Source organism: Amphiprion ocellaris, chromosome 6 (assembly GCF_022539595.1).
Source record: "Amphiprion ocellaris isolate individual 3 ecotype Okinawa chromosome 6, ASM2253959v1, whole genome shotgun sequence".
NCBI lineage: Eukaryota > Metazoa > Chordata > Actinopteri > Pomacentridae > Amphiprion > Amphiprion ocellaris.
The window spans coordinates 22,941,316-22,966,592 of NC_072771.1; the positions used below are offsets into that span (position 1 = coordinate 22,941,316).

The window sequence follows — 25,277 nt, forward strand, 5'->3', positions numbered from 1 at the left end:
GGAAATAGTGACAGCTTAGCAGGCAAGGCACTGCATGCAGGTTGAGAAAAAAAGTCTCACGACTGGAGCACACAGGACCTAGGAGAAAGCATGGTGGGGGACTATAAACAAAGAACAGGGGAACAAAAAGTGAAGAGGCTAAAGTAAAGTGACCTGTCGCAGACACAGCTGTGATATCACTAGAAGGCTTGACAAGCTCCTGCTAGGTTTATTACCTATGTAACACTAGTTTATCATACATTTCTGCCTGGCCTGTATCACAGTTTCTCCTCCTGTGTGACAGTCATTAGGAGGAGAATGAATCTGACTATTGATTACTGAATGACCATGATGGTCAGGCTACGTGACTACATAGTAGCTGCTACAATGACACATGGCTTTAGCTCCACACCAGACTATATTGGCTCCAGGAATCCAGGCAGATAATAACGAGTATAAGAGCAACACCATTAAAGAGTATTGGAGTCACAGGTTGTGATGCTGCATCATCTAGAAACCCAAAAGACATGACATTTGAACATGTCAAGGAGAACATTGTTAAGTATGTTGAACACAGCAGGAGGAGAAGACATCTTGAAGTAGATGGCATCAAACAGTACTGTGTATGTCTTCTTAGATTTTTTCCACTTATACATGATCATGAGATGATTAATGTAATATATCATATCTTTGTGAACATGTGGACTTCTTGAGGATTGTGGTTGGTGGTGTTAATGGTTATAGTGTTTAAATCCCTGTAACTGGGTGAAGTCTGTATACCTGAAGCCTTCTCAGTTTGTGATACACAGAATGGATACCATTTTGAAGTAATCAGCCAATTACCAGTTTGATGTTAGCTGACACAGCTAGTACTGACCTCACTACATCAGTCTGCACCGACTACTGGGGACTGACTAGCTATCGTAGCTAATGGGTCATCTTCAGTGGCTTCCCATTCAGGGGTATTTGCCTCCAATACTGCAAACAGACATGTATTACAAATATTATTGTTGAAAGAGGCAAGAGATATGCTAAACATGTGACATTTAGCAGGAGAGAGAAGGAGGCGCAGAGGGAGGCTGTTGCTAACTGGACCTAAGATAGCACATTAAATATTGGTAAATGTAAGATTAAGACCCTCCTCAACATTGGCCAGTGGAAAAAAAAAACCCATGTTCGGCAACCACTGTTCTCAATCAGTGGCTCACCAGAATGGTATGCTTTATCATGGAAAAGATAAGTTGTCACTAAGTTGAACACCTTTTTAAGGTTTGCATACTCAAAGGAACACTACAAAGATTTGAAAGATCCCTCAAGGTCATGGAGACAGTGGAAATACTATCTTAGCACACTTAAGCCATTTAGTAATGTCATTTAAACAACAAAAACTCCCAAAGAAAGGAGTGTAAAAGTCATTTAACACTGTTCATCCACATCAAGTGGATATATTAAATTCATGAGTCAAAATTCTAAAAATGAAGCATTCTTTGGATCCAAAGTCTACTGCCTGAGGTCACAGCATAGGAGACTCCCAGCAGGGTGAATGTGAGAACACTGTCATGTCATGTTCGAAGCTGAACGCAATACAAGCAGCACTTCAGATGGATAAAACCCAACAATTTAACTGGGATGATCATTCTTATATTGCGCAGCTGCACTGGATCATCTTCTCCTTTGTCTTGTGAGACCTTTCTGTCTCATTAACCCCATCAGTAGTTACATATAGCAGCCTATAAGTAGTTGATTTGCCCTAAAGGACTGAAGCAGATGTTTGTGTGTGTGTGTGTTATGTGTTAATACAACACTGTACACAAACACTTGGAAGCAGGCTGCTGTTTAGTTTGGCAAACCCGAGGAATAACAGAAACACAGAAGCACACCTAACAGTCCTACAAATAACCACTTGTGGGTAAATGAGTGACAGGAAGCAGCAGCATAGACAGAAGAGGATGCACTCAGGACAGCTGAAATTGGCCAAATATCTTGTTGCAGAGAGCAAGCCTTGAATGAAATACATTTTGCAAAGAGCAATATTAATGGATTTTGCTTTTAAATGTAGCTTTTACTGCACTGCATTTCCTAAAATTCATAACAATGATTGATTATGTCAAATAAATGTTACTTTTTTGTAGTAGAGGGTACCAGGGAGGGTCTTGCAAACATTTATTCATGCATTAATTTTTGGAAATTGCAGGTATTGGAATAATTATGAGTGAAAATAATAGTGGGAGGTTTGAGGTTATAAAAGTAAAGTTGTGATAATGTTAAAACAGTGAATAAGTCTGTGTCATTCTCATGTCTCTGGTGTTTCAATTTATATTCTTCATATCTTTGTAAACTGTTTTAATCATCTAGAAAACTACTAATCAGCCTCTAACAGTATGATTCAACATGTCCCTGTGACATCAAAATGCATTAAATGATGTACTACAAAGGTGAATTACACCAGGCCTTTTTCAGCGGTTCTTCTACCATCAGTACATATTGACACCCATGTGGTTCAGAGGCTGGAAGGAACAACAAGCAGATGTGATCCTAGATTGATCTTCGCTCAGTGTCTGTGAGCATGCATTTCATGTCATCAAACCGGGTATTATTTCACCAGTTTTTGCTGGGCACAGCTTCCTAATCAAGTCAGGACTTCAAATACAGCACTGTTGACACCACACTCTATTTCTTTTAATCAATAGAATTAGCTCCCTGTTTATTTCATCCATCGGCAGAGGAGAACGGCTTTAATTTGTCCAATTGAAACTTTCATGTCTGGTCGAGTGTCTCTGCAGCAAAGATGAAGTGTGTCCTTTCTAAAGACAGAAAAGCTGCCTCAGAGAGAGTAAAGGCATTGTAGCATGAAAGGATTTACGAGGGATTCTGATTATCTGGAATAGCAACGATCATGTCTTTATTTCAGGAACAAAGGACGCGTACTTTGTTGAAATTACTTGCATGCAGAAATGGACACTGAGAATTTCAAAGGTGGGCCGTCTTATGCGTCCTTCAAGTTTGATCCACCCCAATGGAAAACACAGTACTGTTTGGCCACATACACAGGGCATCCTCTCAAATCCTGCATTTTTATCGCTGCCATATTATATTGATCTGCTTGAAAATGGATGAAGGAACTTATCCCAGCAGATCCGACTTTTCAAAGTTCTAATCACATTCTTTATTTTACTGGCTGTGCAGCTTTTTATCATTATTTGTCCTACTACATTACACACAAAACGGAATCAATAGGAACAGCACCCATACTGGAGTTTTCTTGCTGAACTAATTAAAGATGCACAATGCTACAGGGCCAATGTCTCCAATTGGTTTCTGTTGCAATCAGTGAGAAGCACACAAGCATTTAGCCACAGATGCAATACTAAAAAAAAAAAAAAAAAGCTTTAAGCATCTTAGATCTGTCAGGCTTTGCATATAGATTTGACCTTAATTTAACCCTTACAAGAGCTTCTATTTACCTGACAATAATAACAATAATAATATTTAACAGTGTCAGTAAGATTTTCACATTTACAACTCAGCTAACATTGTGTCACTAAGCTGCATATGTATGTGTAACTGCATTGCACTGTGTTTTGTTTTTTTTTTCTTGGGGTTGGGAGGTGCTATGTTTTGTTCCCTACTTGTTGACAAGATCTGAGCTTTGGCGCTGCCTGCTGATACAAATCTTGAAAGCCAGGGTAACAGATGACCATAACTGCAAATCCCTCTGCCAGCGCTTGCTTCGACAGATGTGCCAGCTCGTTTTCAAAAAGCCGAGACTAAATTTGCACCATGCAGCCACGAACACTGTGGCATGATTATAAGACTTGGCATGTTTTGTGAATATGGGGGACCATATTACAGAGGATTGTTGTGGGTCATTATCAGACTTCTGTGGAGAAGCATGTCAGATGGGAGTCATCTGATACAATACATGTGACTGCTGGCTTCACAGTTAGAGCCTCCTTCATTTCATTTGAATAGGCAGAAATAAAAATGGTGACTGAAAATTCTTCCCTGCAGCTGTTTGCTTATTCATTCATCTTGTGATCATTATCCAAGAATTCAGCAAGAATTTTCAAAAAAAATTCTCACTAATTTGAAAACATTCCTGATGTAAATTTTATTACGGCATTATCATCGGGGCCTCAATTTAATCCTGTCCAACGTGGCTCTTTCTTAGCTGTTTTTTATTCACTTTCCCTGCAGCTACTATGCTGATTCAATTAGCTTCCAAATTAAGTTACGGAAGGGATGGTAAATCCATCTGCCTCTCTGATTCAGTTGGGTGGTTTTTAGTGTTCCCTCCCTCCAACTATAGCCTTAAATGTACACGTCTCAAAACTGTGTAATGTAACTATTTTGTTTCCATTATCCAAGGAAGCCATCTTATCCTTCAACACCACATCCTGATCCTCATCTCTCTCTCGCTTTACCTCTGTCCCGCTCGCTCTCTCTGAGCTAACACTGGATGCATTTATCTGTTTTATCTCGGGATGATTGATTCATGAGTCTGCAGCATCGGCGGCTGTAATCTTGGGATCTGCAGGAATTGTCAGACGTGAAGGCACCAGATCTTAAATCAGTGCAGCAGAGATTGGGTCCAGTGTGTTATGCATGTGTATCTTGTGGTTTCAGAGTGTCTCTAAGCCCTCTCTTGACAAGCAGGCTATCCCCCACCCGCGTCCATACATTTAAATCACACATCTTTATGTTATCCACCCAGGAGAGTGGACTGGCTGCACTTATGCAGCTCCGCTACATGCTACAGTGAAATGATTAATTCAGAATAGTCCAGAGTTAAGGGGAAGCTCTGTAGAACACTGAACATTGATTCATGTCAAGCTAAGGATTATATTGCGGACCATTTATGCCCATGAATGAAATCTATTTTGTAATTTCATAGAGGCCTTTTTATTGCCTATAAAGCATTTCTTTTTTTTTTTTCTTTTTTTTTTTTTTTTGCTCAGAGTGCGTGCGTTTCTATGTGTGCATACGTGTGATAATTTGATATGAATATTTTATGTACCACGTGAGAAAGAGCAGCGGGCTGAGAGAGGAGTAAGGTATGATGAGCTGTTAGTGCAGCAGCCAGTGTTGTAAACACTTTTTATTTTTAACTCCCATCTCTTCTGCAGGACCTGCAACATCTTTGTCAGAATTAAGAAACCACACTTCAGGTCATTAAATCATTTCACATTTTGCACTTGTTAAATTATTTCAACAGAATGCAGTTTTTTTTCCTCCAGCAAAAGTTGCAGATTTGATTTTAGTCAAGATTACACATGGAGACAGACTACTTTAGATTGTATCACTGAGTAAGTGTCCATCAGATGTCGAATCACGGTGAGCATTAAACAGAGTGTGAAATTCCCCAAGTCCCTTACTAGTGCGCCGCCAAGGCCATTTTTTACGCATATGGATCTGACTCCCTCACTTCACTCATACTGACATTGCAAGCATCTGGTTGATTCTACAGATGCTGTTCTCCTTGCTGTAATAGCTCTAAATGATCCAGACCACCATGGTTGATTTCTTTCCTGTTCCTTTTTGCCATGGCCAATTCCCTTCATCAGTTCCTGCAGCCATTTAGACTTAACTTGACATGCTGAAGTGAGGCTCCATCTGTTTTATGGCTGTGTGCTCTGAGTAGCCTATTAGAGGCCTATTCAGGCAAAAATACTCGTGCTTTAATGTACTGCCCTTGATGAAAACCTGCATATTTTTCTTTTTTGGGCAAAGAATAGGAATTAAATAATAGTTTAATGGTCTGAATATGCACTTTCTATTTTAGGGCACTTGAGTTATTCTTTTAAATTATAGATGAAGAAAAACAGGTCTGAAAAACAAAGGGCTGACCATGCAGGTATTTGTGTTGCAAGGCTGTTAACAGGAAGAACTTTTGAGTCAAGGCTGTATTAAAATGTTAGCGTTTATACCTCACTAACTCCACTAATACTTGTAGTCTTTAAAAACTAATGTATGTCTTAGTATCTCTTTTTTTACTGATAAACAAGATCGGGAGTTTACAGCCTAGCAGGACTGCTAACATTAACATTCTAACATGGCAGTATGCTGATATTTAGCTGGTGGTATTTACCAATGGTCACCATCTCAGGCCATCTTTTTAGCATGCTAGCATGTGCCACAGTACAGTTGAAGCTGATAGGTTTGACAGCTATGAACCAAAGTGTTTAATTTGTATTTGATAGTTTAATGTTTGATCTGATTGTGACACTAGACAGAGAAACTCAAGTATCATAAAGTTATTATTGTTCATCCTAAGGGGAACATGAATGTGTATACCACATTTTATGACAATCTATAAAATAGTTTTATGAGACAAGTCATTCAAAACTACAAATATAATCATCACTGTGGTACGATGTGTAACTTCAGGGGATTATCAAAGTCATTGGGATACATCCTCTGGGAACCGTGAATGTTGGTAAGACTGTGGCTTATCTATCTAGTAAACAGAGAGTTATTCCACTGTGTAAATGAACATTACAGTTTGCTGGTGGTGCAAGACTCGAAGACAGGGAATTGCCCAAGTCAATAGGATTCATCCTCTGAGAGCTGCCACTGTCACCCTCACATCCATTCTTCTTTCTGCTGTGGTTCAGAATGGTTGAACTGTGAACAAGGTCATCTAGCTGAAGTGCATTAGGCTCACTGTGTATGTATGTAAAAATTCAATGTATTTTTTAAAGAGAATGACAGAATTTAATTTCAGCTCCATGCAACATTGCTTTATGCAAGTGTGCTGGCATGAAGAGCAGTGAGAAGAGGAGCAGGAAGCAAGAGGGAGAATGTTTAATGCATAGCAATGTTCATGCCATGTATAACTGTTTGCCTTTCAAATGTGTGTTTGCCACCATTTTGCAACTAGATGTGAGTCACTGCGCAGTGCTTTTCCCATATTTATAACCCCAGCGTTTTGGCTGTAGGATGTGCTTTGACCAGCCAACCAGCTGGCTCTCATAATGTACTGCCAAAGCAAGTCATGTTGATCTGTGACAAAGACATCTATCCTCATGTCAGGACAGCTCATGTCACATGAACATGTTCCTTTTTCAGGAGGTCGCATTTGATTCACGCTCCAAATTTAGCACTTTGAAAATCATTTCATACAACTCAAATTTAAAAAAAAAAAAAAAAAAAAAAAAAAACGAGAGAGAAAATGTTTAAGTTCATGCTGGAATGTGGTCAATGTCACACTGGCCAGCATATGATGCTTTCCCTCTGTGACACTGCCTTTTTCTGTGCTGAATACTGCAGGGCAACTTCAGGCTGCCTGCACACTTTCCCATCATTGTGTGAGAGCTCAGCAGGCATTTATACCTTCTGACATCCCACCAACCCCAGGTGGAAACGCTGGTTACAAAAGGTGTGAGAAAGGAGATTCTCTCTGTGTGTGTGTGTGTGTGTGTGCGTGCGTGCGTGCGTGCGTGCGTGCGTGCGTGCGTGCGTGCGTGCGTGCGTGCGTGCGTGCGTGCGTGCGTGCGTGCGTGTGTGTGGGCCTGCAGTGTATGTGTTTCATAAGAGCCGTGCTGAAATGTAAAATGGGACTTAATATTAATTTCATACACAGGTCTTGGACTGTGTGTGTACACTTTGATTTAAAATCCTATACAACATAGCACATTTCTGAGTGAGAAGACACAGGAACACAAAATGTGATTCATCACAACACTGTAGAGGAAGGAACAAAAAGAGAATGAAAAAAAATGAAGCTGATTTAGAGTTTGTGTGTGGGCGGGTGTGCATCCCCAAGAAAGAGCAAGAGAGAATGAGTCAGAATTTAGTGATGGAAGATGAGGCCTCCTTGGATAACATTAGCAGAAGTTTAACATTAAATTTCCCAAGATTGTGTGATTCATATTAAAAATGCTGTTTGTATTCAGATATTTGGGCAATCGAAGATGAATACAGTAGGTGATTGTGATATTTAATCAAATATTACTTACAATTAAGGTAAACATTTCCAAAGGTATCTTGTATTCCGAGGTAGGCCAGATCCAGTCTGATGTTATCTGATACATCTATTTTCTGCTGTGACGCTATAAGATGTTTTTTTTTTTCACTGTGTACTCTTAAGAAGCAATGGTCTTTATACAACAGATGGAACATTTATCTTTAATCGGTTTCTTAGGTGTTAACAAGCATGTTAAGCATGATGCTGCAGGCTGCCTAAAAGGATAAAGGTGTGCTTTCTCAACATGTCTAGATTTGGCTGTGAACAAGCTGTTTGCACATTTCTTCCCTCTCCTTTTTTTTAAACTTTTCATTATCACCTGCAGATATTTATAATCAGCACTCTAGATTTTACTTTTTAATAAGTCATTAGAGTTCTTTGTCCAACAGGCAGAATTTCTAAAGAGCTTCTGGTTGTTTGTTTGCTACAGTAATAGACAAAACAAACAAAATTAACGAATGCATGTTTCAGCGTAATTTATTTTGGCTGCTGTGATTGCTGATTGCAGCCGTGAGTGTGTTTCATTTTCACTTTCGTGGTAGTGGGACCTTTTGGTTTTGCACACACAAAAACATGCCGCAGGACATTTTTTACACTTAGTGCGACTCAGACCTCTGGTTCATCTGAGCGATGGCATATTTTTAAACTCAGAAAAAGGTATCATGACACAAAGAGGCTTTTCTTTGAACTCAGAGAAGAAATGCTGCACTCAGTCAGCCATTTGTCTGAAAATTGTCTCCCTGCAGCCTCATCCGTCGTTTTTTGGGTTGTTATTTTAGGTGTGTTTTGAGGGCATTTGTGGAGGGAGTTTATGTAGGTTTGCAGCACCAGATAATAATGTGGTTCGACATTTGGTATGTAATGCTATGTTCAAATAGCAGCTGATTCTGATACAACAAGGAAAAGCTCATGCAGATGGGTCCCAGTCAGGTCAGATTCCCTCATTTTTCTTCATATTAACTAATAAGGGGCATATTGCACAAACATTCAGTGTCTCTTATGTTTACTCTGTAATAATATAAATAAATCTCACAGCAATACACTTTGACAGTAGATGGCTATTTTCAAATTGTGTCACTGCAGAAGCACGTGACATATGCAGTGATAAGTATCGGCCCCTTTACAGAGGTTGTAAATGACTACATGAGTCACTACAGCGTGATGATCAGGTTTTAAATAGGTCTTTTCTATTCTGTTCATTAGAGCTGTCGTGACTAGTTGACATAATCAGTGGTTCATTATTACATATGTTTCTTTCTTTGGTGTCACTGTATAATTGTTACATCATGACCACGGTAGATTTTGGCTCCAATCATTGGTCAGCTGCAAATTTTACAGTTTGAGACAACGGCAGTGGCAGCTAAGTCTAACTAGGTTTGTGTGAAAGTTTTCAAAGACCCAAGGCTTCAAAGTACGGGAATACTTCAGTCGGTCACAGAACAAAAAGGTAGTTTGTACACTGTGCAGAGTTTCAGTGGTAGAACACAGCAGCACAGTACAAAGCATGAACACCTGAAGAGAAACGCACACTCTCTGGTGTGCATTCTGGTCTTCACAGCAATATCTCATTCTCTGTGTTCAATTTTTGTGGCTCTACCTTTGTCACAGGGAGCTCGAACCTCTGAGAGAGACAGAAAACGTGCAGCACTCAGTCCCCCAAAGCCTGTGAAAGTGCTCCAAAGCCCGAGTCCCTACGAGTTAAAAAGAAATAATGAATTAAAAGTAATGACAGTCTACAGGCAGTGACTTTGATATCTCCTGCGTGCTTGTACGGTTCATGAAAACCTGCACGTTTGGCTGTCAGTCTGCTTGACACGTGGAATAGAGTTCTTCATTCGTTCTTAATTATGTTACACATTTGATTTCCTCTGAGTAAACACTTTCTGAGCTTAATACCTCTTAAACTAATTTTATCTCTACGTGTTCCTGGTCTTCTGAGAAGCCTTTACCAGACCTTGTGCTGATTTAGTGTGCTGTGTTTTATTGATATGGCAAGCGATTCATGTCAAGCACGATCACGTGAAATTTGCATTTCTAAAGATTTCAATGTATGATTAAGTAAGCAGACCTGCCATCAGTTTATCAAGGTTTCTTACAGAGAGAAGAGCTCTGAAATAGAATGTTTACAGGCTCATACTACAGCTTTAAGCTTTAATGATAGCCACCCTGTTGTGGGGTTGATGGACCATCGTGCTGTCTTTTTCATTGCTCCGTGAGTTGTGTGCACTCAATTCAGAATTCTGCAGAGTGAATATATAGAAAATATGCATCACACACACACATTTCCCTCAGATTGTGAAGATCAAATGAGTCCTCATCACGTACACTTAAATCAGCACAGCTGGGGGGAGAATGTTGGCGGGTTGCTATATCCATGCACAGTATTCATAAAATTGGAAATCGGGCGTCATTGGGCTCATAATACCGCCTCTCGCTGCATTAATCTCGTTATCCTGCAGTGGCGAACCCACTTCAAATAGGGACATGTGATTCACACACCAACTCCTGTCTTAATGAGCAGCAGTGATAAGTGTTTCTGTGGCACAAGTGCACAAACGTCGCAGCTCATCAAAGAAAAGTACAAATAAGTAATTGACCCTGTCTCCCTTTTGGATGTGTTTGTGTATTTTGGGGAAAACTAGGAGCTTAGATTAGAGCCATATGAATCTTATTTTGTAATCTCAGACACAGCAAGCAAAATCCCGAAATTGATTCTTGTGTTTCATTTCTTCGGAACATCTTTGCCACGAGCTTTCAGAGATTGCTCCAAAGACTTCACACGCTCCTCGTTTGTCTGGGTTAAAAGCTCACGGAGGAGGGAGCGGGGTTGAGTGTGTGATGGAAGAAAGAACAGACGGTGGGGGCTCGAGGAGAGGCCTTGCTTTAACAAGCTTATCTCGCTCCCTAATTCAGTTTGGGCCATCAAAGTGTTGAGAGCTGGCGCCACTAGGGGCGGTCGTATTTTTTGACCGCTACCTGTGACAGCAATTACAGGTTCCCCTTCAAGCATGCCTTTGTTTTGGTGGCAGACTTGACTGCTTTGGTAGAACGAGATTACCTCAATGTTCTGCCACTGGAGCATAATCAAAGCCTCACAATGCGAGGTGTCATGGCCCTCTGAATCAGCCAAGCAGCCCCTGCTGCCATTACTCTCTGGCCCCTTTATCCGGGGGGGTTTGTTGTGACGTTATTGTCATTATAACGAGGCTGTTGTTTAAAGGTGTTCATATACATCACAGGAAAAATAGTCCACGCTGCTGCTACTACACCTGCATTCAGAAACAGCAGTGTGCACTAAAATGGAAGCACAGGCAGAAGTCCTTTAAAGGTGAAACTTCATGAATAGTATATTCACAACAAATGAAGCATGCATACATAGTGTGCAGCATCTGCATAATTGCATACCTGTAGCCACAGCATCGTTAAGGATGAAATGATGTCTACACGCAAACTTTTGTCCTGCTTTCATTAGCTTAACATCTCACAAATGGAGAACTGAGAGGCACTTGGCTGCCTTTTAGAGAGTGAAGAGTTTGCTTTGTTGTAGCGAAGCTTTGTCTACATGTGTGTCAGGACGCAGATCTATGCCTGCTTATGTACACAGCAGGATGTCAGCATTTAGGAAAGGCCTCGATACTATCCAGGGAGCCGTCCTCAATCTTAAAGTAGCTGGCAAAGAAGAAAAGCTCCTGAGCATCGTTGAAACCTTGTGAGAGATGAAAACTCTTGAGTGAACTCATCACCACTCAATAGAAAATAATTGTTTCAGGCAACAAAAGTACGGTGCAGTGTGTCAAGATGCACTGCAGTGTTCTGCAGCCTGTCAGTAGAAATGAAATGAAACTGAGCCATAGCACACGCATTAGTTCACTTGCTTATTTGTTTAATCTACCAGAGGTTCTATTTTGTTTTGTCAGTGCAGTGTGACACAGTATATGTTGGCCTGTGACCAGGCCAATTAGTGTGATGTATAGCCGTCTCAGCGCTGTGTACAGCATATTCAGCAGCAGAAATAAATCTATGTGCTTACATTTCTCTCATGCTCTCTGTGTGCTTCTAAATTTTACCTCTATCTGTGTCACAGCAAAATACCAAGTGTAAGCTCGTTTTTCATCCTGTATTGATGTCAAATTGGTGCTGCATTGATCTATGTGATAAGCAAGACAGTTTTACAGTGACATTTGGGCTATTAATATCACCAGGCAATGCTATTAATTATTTATGGTTTGTCTTGATTATAAAAAGAGATGCTCCTTCGAAACACTGAATTACTGAGCAGTTATGGCAATTTCTTGCTTTTAATTTCTCATGTTTTTTTGATATATAGAAGTATTGAGTGCTTCTTGTTGTGCACAAAAATAACAATGAACTCCATTTTAATGTACTACAGAGATGGACATTTTTCTCTGTGTGATATAAGCTCAAATACAACACATCCACGGCGATATGCTTTTGAAAGATGAGCGCGAGGGATTTATTTTATAAAGCTGCCCTTGATCTTCCGTTACTGTATGAGTTATGTTTTTGCACTGCACTATATTGCCAATGTTGGTAGACAGTGTCGTCCACTTAACTTCTACTTTAGATTGTTCTCATGCATTATTTATCTGACATAATTAACATGGTGGAGGATTTTTTTCTGAGGAAGAAGCCTGACCCCTTTTAGACATAGGTAATTGCACAGTATGTTCTCCTTAATGTAGAGTGAGTCAGGTCAACTTGTTTTCATGCATTCTGGAGTTTCAGCTTAACTTTATTTTAGTCTCATCTCACTAGTGTCAGGCACTTTTTAAAATAATGAAGCATAATTGAACCCTACAATGTCAATAAAAGTAAAAGTTTGTGTATTTACTGCCTAGAACCCCTGCACAGTAAATTGTTTGCAACAAATGAGATCCTATTAAAAATTAACCCAAATGGAGCAGTGTGTGTCTCAGAAGCTGCTGCAGCGTGCAGTTTCTGTTTTGCTGAGGCGAGGTTGTGGACTTAGCCTTGTTGTTCAATATTCTGTGAATAATTGAAACTGACTTGACTTGCACCCAGTGTCTTTATAACAGTAAATCCTCTGATGACATTGGAGCAAAGAAAAAGATGCTGAATAGACTTTAAAGATCCCCATATGTGACACTTTTTCACCTGCTGAGTTTCTTGAGCAATTAAAACATTCTACTCTGTTGCCTTTGCCCCTCTCAGGTGGACTTGCTTGTGCCAACCAAGGTCACGGGGATCATCACCCAGGGAGCTAAAGATTTTGGTCATGTCCAGTTTGTTGGCTCATACAAAATCGCTTACAGTAATGATGGAGAGCGGTGGAGTGTATATCAAGATGAGAAGCAGGGGAAGGATAAGGTAAGTTGTTTTCACACTGCATAATGACTTTGATAAAACACAAGTTTAAAAACTTAAGTGTATATCTATAATAATATAGACAACTAAACCTTAAAGAATCACAAGAATCTATACCTAGAAGCGCATTCTGAAATGAAATCATATACCTACGGATACTGTGAGCATGGAAGGTTGGAATTCTATCCCACCACTGAGGAAAGAGTATTCTGGGTAGACAGCGTCAACAGAAAAAATGCACAAGAAGGATACAGACCCGAAGCAGACAAAAATACAAAGCAGCAAGTGTCAAAAAGACAGGTATTAACTGTGAAAGTGTCCATTTTGGGAGCTGTCTGTTTGTGCTCTCCACTTCCCTTTAGCATCTTCTTATCTGTGGCTCAAAGGGAGCCTGGCTGGTCTGTCCTATTGCCTCTCTTTGGTATGGGATCAGATAAGACCATTCTGTCAACCTGGCCCGGCCAGTGCTCTGCTGAAAATCTTGTTTACGGGCCTTCAACAGAGTACACATGTCCATCCCAGTCGCCCACGACAACAGAGACAGTGCAGAGCTGCAGCAGCCTCTGTGCTGATATCTGAAGAGCTGCAGGCGCAGGGTTACAGCTAAAACTGAAGCCTCTTGTCTTTCAGATACTGGTGGCAGGGGAGCTGTTTACTTTTTCCCCTCTTGCTGTGTTATTTAAAGATAAGCTACTTCTTTTAATTCACGTAATGCTGATGTGTCAGCTATGGAAGTCAAGAATCCAAATGCACTGAGATCAGGAATTATCTACAGTATCATACACTGTTGCTGTAATTTATTTTAATCTGAAGTGGAATTTAAATTTGCCTCGATGTCTTGAACACAGTTTGAGCATATTTAATACACTAATTATCTTATTAAAACTTGTGGAAGGCATCTGCATGAATAAATAACCGACAAAGTTTTTTTTTAAAATAAAAAAAGGTCCAGCTGTTTAACTGTCTAAATAGTGTCCCACTTAACTGAAAGACTTGTAGTTGTGAATAATTTGTTGTGACCAAATGGAAAAGTTAGTACAGATAATTCGAATCTCCCTGCTTATAAGATATTCAGATGCAGAGAGAACGTTTTCATGCTTGAGCGGAATGTTTTTTTGTGGCTCAGCAACCTCTCATACAAGGTTAAACAAGCACAAAAATCAAGTAACCACTAAAGTTACATGTGAGAATGCAAGTTAAAGCTTAGATTCATGTTATTTGATTATTAGTTAAAGATACATTTATTTTGTTAGATTCAGCTTCAGTCCATATATTTTTACACAAGGTTTTATTAATGTAAATTTCTTCCACCTATTTGAAAATAGTAATTCAGCTTGAAAGCATTGGTGGATTGTTTTTTTGAGAGCCTCAAATCATTTAGTTACTAATTTGCCGTCGTTCTTGATTTCATAGTTCAACTGCAGTCCATGCCCTCCAGTCTGTGCACATAAAAGCCTTAGCTGTGATTTTCTGGCTTTCTCATAAAAACAGATTCTTAGCAGTATATTAAGTGCTAGCTCCAATTGCCATTTAACAGTGAGATTTTCTTATAGGACTTTTCTTTTGTTTGGCTTAGTGGCATAGATCTAAAGCAGCACTTTATTAAGGAAAATAGTTGCCCTCGGTTTATGCCTTTATCTGAGTTGATGCTCAGAAATATTTTTTCATTTTTTTTCCATTTCTGCAGTTCAAATCCATTGCTTGAGGAGTGTATAACACCTATGACGATCTTTGGATAGAGGCCAATGCATGCTCAGCGTGATTTTCACTCTATCTGTCTCAATGCTGAGCAGTGGATGCCCTCAAAGGGCCTGGAAAGAATTATCTGAGATAGCGAAGGGGGGGGGAGAGAATAGTGACATCCCAGTAACCTAGTATGTTTATTTTTGAATCTCATTTTCAAAAAAAAAGCATATTTTTCTCAAGCTCCACATTTTGTCAAAAATATCTCTGTATGCGAGATACAAAGCCTGCCCATAAGCATCTATATTGCTCCCTGTGTTGTTATTGCTGTATAATTCAGAGAACAACCAAGGATAAGCTGTCAATCTGAATACGTGTGCTCTGTATTAGAGGGCAGGCGTGTTTAGCAAGACTTCTGAGAATGTCAATCAGTTTGTCCCTAGACGGAGACGAGTGTCTGTTCAGATGTATCATTCTTCAAGGTGTTTTCCCCCTTCAGTCAGCTGAAGCAGCCATTAATGCTAGAGGACACATTTGGCTGTTGGACTCCCGAGGCTCCTCCTGCCACACCACAATGCTTGACTTGGCAGGGATATACTGTGAAAGTGTGTGTGTGTGTGTGTGTGTCTGGTTCGAACACAGCGGCAGAGGCTTGTAAGTATTCTTCTCAGCTCCCCCCTCCAGCTCCTGTGTGGCAGAGGCTGCAGGCAGTTAGATCTAGATTGAGAGAGGAGGCTCTGTCAGAATACAGATGTTGTCAAAGCAGTGCACAGCGGCACACAAACAACAGTATCCCTCTACAAAACCTATAGTCTGCTTTCTTTGCCTTTTCTTTTCAAGCAAATCCCAAATACCTGTGTACTGCGCTTGTAGCTGAAACAAGTCACAATGCCGTCCGTTTTTTCAACCTAATTAAACAAGGATACATTCCATAATAATTATATATATTGGCTCAGGTGTATTCTGGCACACTTTCCACACCTGGGTCGCTATGCTGCCTAGTCCTGTGTTACAACTCTGTCATGGGTGTCAATATTTACACAGGCTGTTGATGGGGGCAATCAAGCACAAAAGTAATTGATTTATGTTTAATAGTGTTTCACTCAGGTGACATGGGGTTAATTAGCCATTAGAGCCTTCAATTCCCTCCGGGTCAGAGGGTAACTGACTGTTAGATAGCTGTGAATACAATCATTTTGAGGATTAACCACTAATGCTCATATTTCTTTTTCTACAGTCCTAGAATATATTAACCGCGTGGCTTGGCGCACTTCAGGATTAGAAAAACACATCACTAGATAACCATAATATTTCCACCCTCTTAGAAGAAGTGGTCTTGTTGTGCGTTTCAGTCTGATTGAGTGCAACTGCCTCTTCTCAGCTGGCAGGCTGCTCTTGACCTTTCAGTGAAGACATAGCTGAGTTTTCCTGGTAGCACCGCAGTCGGCTCAGGCAGCATGAGGGCAGAGAGCAAAAAGATCTGAGCGACCCGATCCCTTGACCTGTGCAGCAGGTTTAAATAATGGAGTATGGTCAGTGTTTTAGCTCCAGAGGCACTCAAGGCCTCACCTAGTAATATGTCCTTCTGACTCTACCTGCCTGCAAAATCAATAGTTAGGAGCAAAGTTGTGGCTCTTGGGTCAGTCGGAAGACCGTTAGATAATCTACTTCCACACAGTGGAGTGAGACATAACTCGTGCCCTCATATCTGACTACATTTTTATCCTAAAACATGTAATACACGACTCCCCCTCACTGGATATTACCTTTTCATAGGGATTATCAGCAGTGGGACTTTGGCAGCAACAGTTTAAGGTTAAAAGTGTTTCAGTTACCTCTATCAGAAACATTAGGTGGCTCCACCTATCAGTTGCAGATGGCTCTTCGTCTGTTTTCCTGTCATGGCTGATGTTGGACAGGCTGACCACAGGTCAAACACAGCAGCTCAGGCTTCAGCTGCAGTAGTTGCCTCTTTTATACTCAGTTGAACACAGGTAAATCTGTTTTTTGCTCAGCTTAATAGAACATACATTTAGTTACAGTAATCGTAGGCTCTGTCACTGGCTCTGTCTAACTCAGTCATTAAACATATGAATAACCAGTTTACATGAATTGCAGCTTCAATAGACAAAACAAAGGCATTATTAATTAGTAAAGATTTAGACATACATATATAGGAAAATATTTATTCAGAAGGTTGACATGATGAAGTCATTGTTGTAACTTTCCAACAGAAGACACCACTTGACTCCGTACCACCGACTGCGGTACATACTCTGCTGCATGTGCTGTACACAGACATATATCATATGTATGCCAAAGCCAATAAATCTGTGGTAGGCCAATGTCAGCTGACCAATATATTGTTTATTTCGAACGTGTTTGGGTTTGGTTGCTTTTACAATGGACCTGAGCAAAAATACAATCTAGCAATACAGAAATGTAAAAATTAATAACACGTTTCCCAGTTCGTCCAGCCACAAGCTCAGAAAAAGTGATGTTCACCCCACTGCACATTTTTTATTTAGAAATATGATTATTTAAGATATTGTGTCTGCCTAGAAACTAGACCATCTCAGCTTTAGATAGGATCCAATTGTAATGCTAAATGAGTAAAAATTACATATTTTGTTCTCATGTCCAGTCACTTCTGAAACTGTTTTCTACACTGCAAGTTGTTTGTCAGTGTGTTGTTGTTGTTGTCGAGAATGCTTTCATCACCTCGTTTACTGCTATTCTTTTTTTCGCCTCACATTATTTGTCCTTTTCCTGTGATTCTTCACATATCCTGTTGCAGAGAGTTTATTTTAGCAACATTGACTGACAGCGTGCACATCCCCAGACGGTCTCGGAGAGATCCCTGTCATATTTTGATCACCTGCTGGTTTTATGGCCTTCCTGTCCTGCCTTTTATATTGTGCTATTATGTGCCCTGGTTGTCACATTCCAGTCATGAAAAGACTCCAGCAACTGACACATTTCTCTCTTCCCATTGTCAAATGTTGCAGTTACAAAACACTTTAAAGGGGTGAAAAGAAGGATCAAAACAGAACGGTTTAGAGAATGTTATGGCCTGTGATGACTTTCTTTCATGATTCATTGAATTCTATCAATCTAAGCAATGTGCAGTTGGGAAATATTATCAAAAACTAGTAAAAAAGGTGCGAGGATTGGTAGGTAACCTCAAAAATACCTTTATAGTCGGAAACCACACGGTGTCTTGTTGTTTGTGCTGATAATGGGCTGGACTGTTGCTAATGAACAGCCCATATATATCCCCTTTGCATCTTGCAAACCAATCTTCAGCTCTGAGCTGTTGCTGCTGCTCTTCCAGAGTGGATCCACCATAGAGAAACATCATTACTTGCTGTGTACGTCTGTGTGAACACCTGTTTCATTATTGAAGATCCCTGTATTTTATTCTGAACTTCTGTCCAAGACTACTGCTGGAAAGCTGATAACGTCATTATTCATCTCATTTTGCCTGCCATTCAATGTTTTAATATCGGCGGTTGGCATTTATATACACCTTTGCAAACAGCACTTCATGTTTGTGAACGCTGCTCTGTGCGCCGGCATTTGCAGTGATGTGTATAAACGACAACTGCTGATCTGAAAGCATCAAACGGCAGAGAAAATGAGATGAATAATGACCTCATCAACTTTCCGTGTGCTGCTGCTTCCATTTCATGCCCAGAGTGATGCTCTAGTTTTTCTTTTTGTTCTTCGGGTGAAGCTGTTTTTCAAAACTGCAGCCACAAAGTTTACAGTGATTCTACCCTCAGCCCCTGACGTAAGTGGTTCCTGGTTTGCAGACCAGCAAAATGTTGTTGCCGCGTCGAACTGCAATTTACTGGTTCAACATTAAGCATCAGCCCTAAAACACCCTTGTAATGATAATGAAAAAAGTAATGATAATTCATGTGTTTGCCAGAATACTAAATCAAAATTATTGTATTTATACACTCGTTCAACATCATGTTTTTGTTCCTGGTAATTAAAAGAGACATAAATAGGCAGGATGGGAACAGAGAGTTGAGAAAGTTAATTTGAAATGCTCTCTAAAATTCAGTTATGTCTCTCCTTGTATTGTTGAAATGCCAGAGGTTGTGTGAAAATGTGTTGACATTATTCTGTAACATTTGGTACATTATCATCCCCAAACTCATCAGTTGGTTATCTAAAATATATTTACCAAACATTATCCATTTTTCGGGCTCACTCATAAGTGTGTGTTATAATGTTGCAATGTATACAAGAACAGAAAAGTGATTCTATTCAGGTACAGACTCCAAAAACAGCTACAGGAAACCTGGAATATGTTGTATGTTTATTTCTCTTAAGTTCTTTGAGATTCTAGATGGATGGAAAACACATGACTACTATAGAGAAATAATAGAGAACAGAATGCGATGAATGTGATGTAATGTTGTTTGCTCGTCTGCAGATTCAAACGTTGTCTGGCTGCACTCTGAGCTCTTTGTAGATGAGAAGGACAGGGGAGAGAATGGTTTTCACCGCAGAAGGAAAATGATAAAAAAGAATGTAGGATGAAAAGGCGACAGTATTACACATGTGAAATAAGGACATTAATGAAAGACTACACCTGTCACATGATTTTAGCTTTAGCTCTCAATAAGATGAACTCAGAAAAACTGTGAAAATGACAGAAAACGACAAGCTCAACCACGCCAAATAAAGAATTACACAAATAACCATATTATTAGAAACACGCAAACATACACGGACAAGAGGGCAGAGGTGTGATTGTTTGCCACATTGTTGCATATTGATCAGAGACAGTTATTTCCATGCGAGTATCCAACATTCGCAAACTAGCATCTGAGCAATGCAGTGTCTTAAATGGGACCTTTACAACTTTACGCTTTATTTTATGGCAGTGAATTCTATTTTTTAAAAAGCAGGGTGGGAATTTCCCATTTTAATGTTCAGGTATTTCTGCGCACTAACATTAAGCTAAATAGCCTAAAAACATGTAGGAGTATAAAAAAAATACTCATCAGAGCTATTATTGAAGCTATTACATACTTCTAAATAATCACAAAAAGCGGAATTATTATGTGGCTTTCTGTGACAAAAACCACATTAAATGAAAAACAGTCACTTTTTTCTGTTTGATTAATCTATTGGCTCTATTTAAGTTCAATCTGAACAGTTAATTGATTAGTTGAGCTTTTATAGAAGGATCAGCGCGTCAGGTTGATTTTCCTTTAACTTTAGTTTTGCTGTTATATAATGTTCTTTCATATTTGCTTTAAAAAAGTCCTCACTTAGATTTTTATGCAGTCAGCGTGGCAGTTCCTTATTGCCTCTTCTAAATGAGCCTGGAGCTTGCAAGCATTTTTGTACTGAATGTGTAATTTACATGCTTTACTTTGATTAGGCAGTTATTTTCTCATAGTGTCACGATACTGGTGAATGAGAAGGTACTTTGCATTGCAAGCAATATGTTTTCATAAATCATAGCTGACTGCAACATTGTGGACATTTAGACATTCAGAGGATATTTAAATGAAGCTGATCTTATATTTTTGGACATACTGTGCAGTATGTGACTATTCTTGTCCAACCACCGGAAATCTAAACAGTTTTCTCCTAAACTCTTCATGCTTGGGTGAACATTTCAAAGAGAATTTGTTGAAAATGTGCTCAAAAAAATATCAATCCTTGTTTCCAGCACCTGCTTGGATGTAGCCCACTGCTTTTCCATTCCGCACAACACTGAATCCCATTACATCCCAATTATACGAGCATAATCATATCCGTTTAATTGAAATGATAATATCCTTCAAAGGAGCACTGCCTGTAGATACATTTCTTCCCACTATAGTTTATTCTTTCTACTGTCTTTAAAGCACACAGTAAAGTTCCCAATAATCACTAATACAACATGCGGCCCAGTTTGATAATTATGCTTGTTTGCATGTGGTAGTTGTTCAGCCCTTGAACTCATCTCAAGGGTCTTAATTGTTATCTGAATTGTACACTATGAAAGCGGTGCCTAAACTGAAATCTCTCAACAACTCTGATGTCTGGCAGATAGTGTTCACAGTTGTATTGTTAGTCCTCTCAAAAAAACAATATAATAGCAGCTATATGATGATGGTGGGCGTGTTGGTCCAGAATTAGTCTGAGGCGCAATATGTGTTATGGAGTCAGTACTGGAGAAACAGAGATTTTCTTTTGCAGCAATATTTCTGGCGTCCCCCGAAGCCCTTCTTTCTTTCAACAAAACTGAGAGACAACAAGACCAGCGAACCTGAGGTGCGTGTTATTAACACCATTCAGTGAGCAGGAGGAGCAGCAGCTGATGTTTTTCATTAATTGTGAAGGTGTTACCTCCAGCTGTGCCACTTTAACAATGCACAATCTTCCCCAGAGGATAACTGTTGATGTGCTCACATGTGTGGTGCATGAAAAAGAAAAATACCAAAAATAGGACAGAGTTCAGGGATTGTTCTCTGTCTGGCAGTGTTTGAATTGAAGCTCTGATTGGTTGCGCTTCATTCAGGCAGAAGGGCTTCAAGGTAAAAGTTTGGAGAATTCATGTAAGAAATGCACCAAGAATGCTCTGCACCTCCCTCCCGATGAAAACTTTGATAAAATCAGATTAGTCTATTAGGGTTTTTCACTAAAAATAATTTTTGCACATGTAGGCTCCTAAAAGTCCTGAAACCTTTGAATGTTGCTGCAGCATTGAAAAAAAGTTTTTAGATTAAGAGATTCCAGGGCAAACACAAAAATCTAACTCCAGATACAGTTCTCGTTGTGTGACAGAACAGTCCACTTAAAAACTAAGAACTGTTTCATGTTGCCATTTTTGCAGGTATTCCAGGGAAACTTTGACAACGACACCCACAGAAAGAACGTGATAGACCCACCCATCTACGCCCGGCTCGTCCGGATCCTTCCCTGGTCATGGTATGGCAGGATCACTTTGCGTGTAGAAATACTCGGATGCACAGAGGAAGAGTGAAGTCCTTTCCTCCATCTTTCTCGCCATCATCCCCTGTCCCTCGGCATACTGGAGCGTCAGTGCTTCAGAAATAAACTGTGCAACCTGTAAAAAGAAATCAATTTCCAATGGATTTTTCAAGAATAAGTGTTTGGTTGTGGTGGGTTGCTGTTTGTTCTTTTGTACAATGATTTAAAAACCTGCCCCTGTTCCACTTTTGTCTTTTTGTTTCCTATTTAAAGCGTGATCCTTGTCTTTTTATTCCTTCTCAAGATTTGCCATCCTGTTTGGAATGAACTTCTATAATATATACTGGAGGGGTGGGACTGGGGAGCAGAGTCAGAAAGGGGGTCTCACTGTGGTTTTACCTTGTTGCCATAGAAGCTATTGTACAGTGTCACTTTTTAACAAAGATGTGAAATCTGTCTGTCGTGCTTCATTGGACATGATTAACAACTTCATACCATAACTAAACTGTCTAAAATGCCATGTAGAGATGACATTTTATCACATTATCAAATATATTTTTACTTTGATCACTACACCTCCTCAAGCCATGCTTTTACGCTAATGGACACTGGCATTACTACATCAATCAAAACACTATTAATGCTCTTGTATTATATGTAAAAGACTAAGAAATTGCATGGTGCGTGAATTATAAATGTATATTATGACGAATCATTTAAAATCTCCAGCCCTGAGAGCAAATGGCTTTGATTTAGGGACCTATTTTTATGTGCATTTTTAAATAGTTCTGAAACATTACAACACACTGCAAAAGCTTATTAAAGATGACTGACATGTGAGACAATAAACAAGCTCTGCAGTTGAAAGTGGTACTGCAGCACTGACACTGAGGCTTATAGGCTCGATCTAGTTGAAATGTTTTAATGCTCTCATCAGGAGTTTCCTTTTTTTTTGTAACAATTTGATTATTGCTAGACTTTTTCTAAGATATTTGGTAATATTGTTTGTGTTTGTTCTTTTTTGTATTTATTTCAGTGTTTCGTTTCTTTTGTCTCAGCTGTCAGACATGAAATCTGTGTTTAATGTCCTCGTGTTGTCTTGGAGATCACAGTTGAATCAATTAAAAAGCTCAGGATAGATGTCAGTCATAATTACCCACAATGTCTAATTTTAGGCCACCTATGAAGATTTCTGTGTATTATTATTTAAAGAAAACATGAGTGAAAGCAATTATTTAAATCATAAAATACACAGAATTCAATTGCTGAAAGCATTTTTTCGTTAATTTCTTTGATATGATTATTAAGAATCTTTAAATAATTCCTGTATTTGCAGAAGAGAGCAAATGTCCAATATTACTAATATATTCATATATATATATATTTAATTATTTCAAACCTACGATGATGATGATGAGCCATGGTAACAGTACAGAACTCTAAATTAAATATGGAAAATGTCTTTATTTTACAGTAATCAGTCGTTATTATCATACTGGATTAAAATAGTATAGAAATTAACTGTTAAAATGCTGGAATGTGTTTCCACTTGGCATGACAGCGGCTCTGTGCATGTTGAAATAATTGCAGGATGTTTAAAATAATTAGAATCATTAAGGTTACAGGAGATAAAGATGCTGTCATGCCAATCTGAGAAAAACATTTTGCTTATGCAGTTTTCACTGTAGGGTAACTGCTGTTGGTTCCATTCTGTGGTAAATGAACAGTGATGCTTGGCTGGTTAGATAAATGAAAGTAATCAAGATTGAGGTATCACAGCAGTGTTGAAACTTACAGGCCATTCCACACGACTTAGAAATAGGCCTGGATTACTCTGGTGGTTTCCACTCTTGACTAGTTATCCCAAAGCTCTCGAGTGCTATAATAAGACCTGAAAGGAGCCACGTTTTATGCTTCAGATTTCACTTAAGACTTGTCAGCTTACAGTCCCTTAACAAACCAATCATTTCATTTTTGGAATACAATTTATTTGTCATAAGATTGCAGCACAGTCTGAAAGAGCAGAACATTAACAGGAAAATGGTTTTATTTAAAGCTTCAGCCTCTCTCAATAGTCTTGATTGCCTGACAGGATTGGACATACAAGAGCGCCGCTATTATTTTCATCTCGTTATATTTGATGAATAAAAACAAAAGCTGGAATCAGACATTCTTGGACTTAATCCTACATTCAAAATTGTGAAAAGCACAGCAAGAAAACATCTTGCTACATTTTATGCTGTCACGCCACCATCATAAATGTTGTTGTAGCTGACAAATAATCAGATGAAATCTGCAAACACAAGAAAACAGTTTTTTGATTACCTGGTTAACTGGAAGTGAGCATAGCCAGTAGTGCTCTGGTTTGGCAAATTGCAATGCGATGCACAGTAGATGATATATTGTACTACAATGGCCCTGATGTGTCTTAAGATAGGGATGTCTTGGAAAAGTTTACTTGTGTAAGTTACACTGAAAGACTTTGCTGTACATTACCAATATGTGAAAGTTGTTATTGGTGTGAATCAGTGATTATCACTCAGTAGGTTCATGGACACAGGATAAGATTAAATAGATTATCTCTCACAGATTGTTTCGTCTTCTTAAATTTTAACTGTAATTCTTTGTTGCCAAATAGCTGTATCTTGGCCAGCAACGGCTCTGATTGATCTTTGTAGTTAGCTTCCTGTGAGCATTTATCACGGAGCAGGCCGGCTACAAAGCTTTGAGGAAGTTTGCATGATGTATGAGTTTGAACAGTACAATATAACAAAGATGTCCACAGGCACATCATGTTCTTGCATATCATAAAGATCTAATAGCCTTTACTTTGTACTCACCACCAGTTGTCTTGTGCATTGTAAAACTTCATCTCACAAGCCCAAAAGGGAGAAAAGTGGAACCTCATCCTGTCTTTGTATTTGTACGTCAGCTGTTCACATATTATTTCTTACCTCCTCAGTCTGAGTGTCGACCACTATCTAGAAAACGTACCTATTATAATGCTGGTTAGGTTCAAGCCTGCAGAGGAGAGTGAGAAACTGTGTACAGTCAGTAAAGACATTGCTTCAAACAAAAGTTCTTTCAGTTTGACAAATAAAAACATATCTGTGAAGATGGCATAGTACTTTGTTTTCTTTAAATGATTTATATTGGGGTTTTTTTTTTCATCATGAACCATATCTTAGTCCAGGATGTGTTCTGTATCCTACCTTTCTAATTCTTAGTCTGAGGCTAAGGTATCCAGCCTGCAAGTATTGCAAAGGATAACACTGAAAGAAGAAAATGAACAATTTTTTGCCTTGTTTTTGAAAGTTGTTCTTTTGTTTGGCATCATAGTTCCTTTGCTTCAGCCTAT

At 39.2% G+C, this 25,277-nt stretch overlaps 1 protein-coding gene across 3 annotated transcripts in view; it reads left to right on the forward strand.

Annotated features, from left to right (window-relative positions):
* Positions 1-25,034, forward strand: part of LOC111581162 (EGF-like repeat and discoidin I-like domain-containing protein 3) — a 103,627-nt gene extending 78,593 nt beyond the window's left edge. For all 3 annotated transcript variants that reach the window (XM_055011524.1, XM_055011525.1, XM_055011523.1), the window contains 2 exons: positions 13,139-13,294; positions 21,822-25,034. In XM_055011524.1, coding sequence (XP_054867499.1) covers positions 13,139-13,294; positions 21,822-21,971 — 306 coding nt within the window. In that variant the 3' untranslated portion in view covers positions 21,972-25,034. The remainder of the gene's footprint in view (positions 1-13,138; positions 13,295-21,821) is intronic.
* The last annotated feature ends 243 nt before the right edge of the window (positions 25,035-25,277 follow it).